The 5,535-nt window shown below is 33.7% G+C and overlaps 1 protein-coding gene across 1 annotated transcript; it reads right to left on the bottom strand.

Moving 5' to 3' along the window:
* Positions 1-1,452: 1,452 nt before the first annotated feature.
* Positions 1,453-5,532, bottom strand: LOC119676149 (translation initiation factor IF-2, mitochondrial-like; the record flags this gene model as incomplete). Its single annotated transcript, XM_038087381.1, has 6 exons — positions 1,453-1,681; positions 1,746-2,403; positions 2,465-2,669; positions 4,661-4,875; positions 4,932-4,981; positions 5,049-5,532. Coding segments are annotated over 6 exons (1,785 nt in total), but the record flags the coding sequence as incomplete, so codon positions are not given.
* Positions 5,533-5,535: the final 3 nt, after the last annotated feature.

Here is a 5,535-nt window from a genome sequence, read left to right as displayed (position 1 = left end):
GCCATTGGGTTGACATTGTATCAATTTGGAATTAATTTGTCTCTTAGACTATCGAAATATGAGCTTCATGTAGAAAGTGTCATTTCCTATTAGTACGGGAACAAAATTTAATTGCACGATATGTCCAGACATATTTCCCATGAGCCAAAGACAAACTAATTAAACGTTAAACGTTAAACAATTAGCTTTATTCAGTTTGTATTATTTCTAGCAATACTTAATGCTATTATGCTTTTCATTTCATTAATATTTGGCCTTCCTGTAAACAAATTAATATTTTTAGTATAATTCGGATTAAAAAACTGCTATCATAACGCAGAAATTAAATCTAACAAAAACTCTGAATTAAAGAAAGAAACTATTATACTTCCGTTAAAACACAACAAAAAGAAAAAAAACGAAAACCATAAAAATCTGTACTTCTAGAAATGTTTGGGGAAACCTTATCGGACTTATAAAAATGAAACTATAAATATTTTAAAAAATATTTCATTAAGCGTTATAACACAAAACGCCCTTCAAACATGCAAAAAAGCCACCAAAAGAATTCACGAGTCGAAATATATTTGTGTGTAGCAACGGGTTTGTTGCGAATTCCACACTTGTCAGCGGTCCAAACACATCGAGCTGAACTACCACACAAGGGAGCTATAACTCAGAATTCTGTAACGGAAATTAGACCTTATCAGCGAGCTGAGAAAACAACAATTTCATTAGCAAAAAATATGTTTGTATGTATTGGAGAAGTTTCAGAATAATATGCAATGTTGACTAGAGTCTGCTTGGCTACTAGAAACTGTGGAGACCTAAGACGAGACGATATCGGAAAGTTGCATTGAAGTGCAGCAATAGTTCAGCAGCTTTACGTATAAAAACATGACCTAGTTGAGTAAATCGAAAGTTATTGGAAAAAGCGCGGTTTTGTTATTAAAGAAATTTGATTGCTTTCCTTGAACGGAAGTAAAACTGGAAGTGTTCTCACTAAATTTCATTACAAAAAAAATAATATACCCAAAAAAAATAGTTTCAAATACAAACTAGCACAGCACATTTCTTATTGGTGTCACATCAGCTTCAGACGTTATCAGCAGCAAGTTCCGCTCACAATGATCTCGTTTTCTCGGCTTAATTGTTGAGTTTTATCCTATGTGGTGTGTACAAATTATGCGATTAGAAAATGGTTATATGACGCAGCATTTCAACGTGCCAACAGCGACTGCCTATGTGTGAAGGGCGGCACTTACATCGACATTGTAGCCGATGATCAGCTTTGAGTGTTTAACAAGGAATTTGTGAATGAAACTGATACAAATGTGTTTACACATATAAACACAACAGGAAATAGTGTTTTTCTATGCCACAATGTGGCTGATAGCAAAAATGTATCTCAAATTGATGTGAATAATATATTTACAATAAAATTATAATTTGAAATTTACTTTTTCATAATTAACGAAACAAAAAAAAACTATTTTTAATTAACATTTTAATGGTAAATAAAAGGCGATTTAAAATCCTGGATCCCAATCTGTTAGTTGTGGTTCTGCGTTTGTCGCATAACAAATTATTGTATCACCTGCTTGTGGTATTATGTTTATATCCTTGAAACGCAAACCACATTCAACATCCTTCTTTATGGAATCAACTTCATTTTTCAAATGGCGCATAGATTCTAAAGTACCTAAAACAAAAAAATATATTTAAATATTTAAAAGTAAATTAGTGAAAAGGAAAATAAAAAATACCTTCATAAATAACGTCTCCGTCACGTACTAAGCGAAATTTCTGTGCTTTCTTCAAAATGCCTTTAACACAACGACAACCCGCCACAGGCACTTCCTTGCGTCCCTCATTGATGAAGAATTGTTGCAAAACGGACGCTTCACCAAGTTTTTCCTCTACATCTTTAGTTGGCAACTTACTACTTATCTCCTTTTTCAAGTCATCTATAAGTCTATATATTATATTGCAAGGCCTTATGGAAACACTTTTTGTAGCTTTCACTGGTACATCAACGGAAAAAGCGTAGATTATGGCATTGAATGTTTTTGCCAATTCAATATCTCCTTCAGTTATATTACCCACACCATAATGTACCAAATCTAAACGGCATTGTTCATTGCTGTTGTATGTTTCGAGTACATCCAGTATAGCTTCTACTGAACCATGTACGTCGCCTTTCACAATAACACTTACACGTGGTGTTTTATCCTCTTCGGCATATTCTTTAGAACGTGGTCCAAATCTATAACGGAAACGCCCTGCTAACCGGCGTGTTTCACGCTCTGCACGATATTTAGCTAAATGCTCTTCCTCTTTCTTACGTATATCTTCAAGCGTATTTTCAGTTTTATCTTTCTGTGCTTCGTGTTCTCGCCATTTTAATACCATGTTTGCTTTTTTCTATTAAAATTTATCTTAAATTTAGTTTTACTCCTTCATTTAAAAAAAAATTTTTAATTACTTCAGTTTCTACTTCTAGTATTAGTTCGCCGGCAAATGGTAGTTCTCGCCAACCCAATATTTCAACTGGTGTACCTGGTGGTGCTTCTGACATTGGTTGTCCATTATGATCGAATAAGCCACGTACTTTAGCGTGTGCCAATCCACTTACTAGTATAGAACCTTTACGTAAAATTCCTCGAGTCACAATAGCAGTGGAAAGTTTTCTACAAAGAACATAATTATCATTATTATGTGCACTATTGTCATTAATTAATGTCAATATATTATTAACCGTAGTGTAAACTAAAACTAATTTATTTAAAATCAATAAGTATTTTTAATGTAAAAATTTCACAACTCTTAAACCCGATATCTCGAGAAGCTAGCTGTGTCACAACATAACGAAGGGCAAAGAGTTCCTCAAAATAGCTGTGCCGTGCCATAAAAATTTTAGAAGATTTATTTTTGTCTAGGGAATCTGTAGAACAGGTTTGAAAGGTTTAAAAGCATTAATGAATGACAAGAGGAATACTTGGGTTAGACATTGAGATATGTGCAAAATTTAAGAGAATTTGGCAGGAATAAGGAGAAAGTTAACGATATAAATGGATAATATTTAAAAGTAGGATTCATTCAGATATAAGAAAGTATATATCTTAATGAAACACAATTAAATAAAGCTAAAAATAACGTATAATAATAAGAGCTAAACTTGAAACATACACTAGGGTACGATCTGGATTTCTTGGCCAGTCTCTTTTCAATACAGATGACAGTGAAGTAAGCTATTTTGAGCAATTTTTTCGGTTAAATTATATGGTAATATATTGATATATTGGATCGTTCAGTAGTTTCAGTTATAGACTTCTAACTTCAAACTATGCTAATTAAAAACTAAGATATATTAACATATAACGTAGTAGTACAAATTGAGCAAAATTGCTGAATTTACTAATATCCATTTTTTTAATGGATATAGCCCGTAAATCAATATCATATTACATTGAAGTATATATATGTGACAAGTAACTGTTTAGCACACTGCTATATTCTATAATTGTCCGAGGAGAATTTTGGTATTATTGGTGGGAAAAGGTGTTCTTGTTACAGTACATCCTTCCGAGTGCTTAGTGTTCTTGAGAAAATCACTGTTTCATACATAGGTTTCCAAGTTTATTAAACACAACTCAATTGTACTGTAAAACATGAGAGAAATGCAATATTAGAGACAATTTAAGATCAAATTCTGTTGAGCTAGTATATAAGAACTACAATATATCTCAGGGACATCGAAATTGATCCCATCAAAAAATACATACAGGACAAAGCCCTGAAATTATTTACGAAAACTGACAGACTTACCAACAACGCGTTATCAAATCTCAAAAAGGTTACAGGCTCCTCGGGGAGGTAGGCAGATCTGAGGTCAATTATTGCTTAGTCTGATGAAGTGATAAACAATAATCTAGTCAAGGCGTAAAGAGGGGGTTTAAAAATACCTCGAGTTAAGAAAGAGTGAAAGAGCTTAAGTGAACTGGCTCAAATAGCTTCAACATAATAATAATATCTTTACTATATATACTAACGTCTTATGTATTGATTTTTGTAAGTTCCTTTTAGACAAAATAAGTTAGTAGGAAACAATGGAATTATGAAACGATTCCTATATCGCAAGTACAAATCGAAACTAGTCTGGGCTAATATGAGTTTCGGTTCTAGGAACAGGTAGCTCTACAATCCGGATATGGGAGGAATAATGTTTTGGGTGAGTGTTAATAGAAATTTGCCGCAGTCGACATGTGTTGCGATTTTAAGAGCGGAAAGATTTACGTCCTGAAGCCAGTGGTGTCACTTTGCAATTTAAATGTAGAAGTATTCAACTTTTACTAATACTTTTTGCTTTTCGTTTGTAAGCAGAATAAATTTTATTTACTAATGAGGTTTGGAGCGATAAGTCTACGTACTGTAGCTGTAAGGTTCAAGCGATAAAACGTAGCCAAATACAATGGTTATACCAACAGCAATCAGAACAACAAGATTGATTTATAGAAATGTGTATGCTATTAAGCTATTTTCTAAAACTATTATCAACTGAAGGTTTAAAACCTAGAACTTTTGCCTATTATTAGATTTTTTTTCAACTTATTACCTAATTACTCCTAAAATAAAAATTTAATTATAACCATACAATACAAATACAATACAATACAATTACCCTCTTCTAGCATCTGTTTTCGACTCAACAACAACACCTTCCACTAATCCTGTGTAATCTGCCTTCAAGCCCATGAGAGTGGCTTGCGTGCTAACTGCCTCGGCTAATAATTCTAAATTTGTACCTTTTAAAGCTGATATTGGAATGACTTGTACATCGCCGCCTTTGTCTTCAGGCACCAAGCCCATCATCATTAAATCTCTTTTTGTTTTCTCCTGTAAGATATTTTGCTTTCAACAAATTCCAATTTATACTATACTTTCATAATTACAATATTTGCTTCGGGCTTATCAATTTTATTGATAGCAACAATAATGGGAACTAGAAAAAAATAAAACATAAAAAATAAATGCTAATAAACAATTTGTATAAAATAATTAATATTCACCTTTTGCATCTTGTGCAAGCTTAATAACCTCTTTCGTTTGTGCCATAACACCATCCTCGGCTGCAACAACCAAAACGATGATATCCGTCACATTAGCGCCACGTGCACGCATTGCACTAAAAGCCGCATGACCAGGTGTATCCAAAAACGTCACCTTTTCTCCATTTTCAAGCGTCACCGTAAATGCACCAATATGTTGTGTTATGCCACCAGCTTCACCGGCTGCCACAGCAGAACCTCGCAAAGTATCCAAGAGTGTGGTTTTGCCATGATCGACATGTCCCATAACCGTTACCACAGGTGATCTTATTTGCATCGCTTCGGGTGGTGCAGGTGGTCTTGGCGTTATGTCACGTATTTTCTCAGTTTCTATTTTGTTATCTGGCGCAGGCACGATACGTGTTTTGTTACCGCATTTACTAACAATTTCTTGTATAATTTTGAGATCTTCCAATGTGGCTTCAGGTTCAATATTTTTAGCATTTTT

Source organism: Teleopsis dalmanni, chromosome 2, assembly GCF_002237135.1.
Source record: "Teleopsis dalmanni isolate 2A chromosome 2, ASM223713v2, whole genome shotgun sequence".
In the NCBI taxonomy this organism is placed as follows: Eukaryota; Metazoa; Arthropoda; class Insecta; order Diptera; family Diopsidae; genus Teleopsis; species Teleopsis dalmanni.
This window is presented reverse-complemented; position numbering and strand designations above follow the sequence as displayed.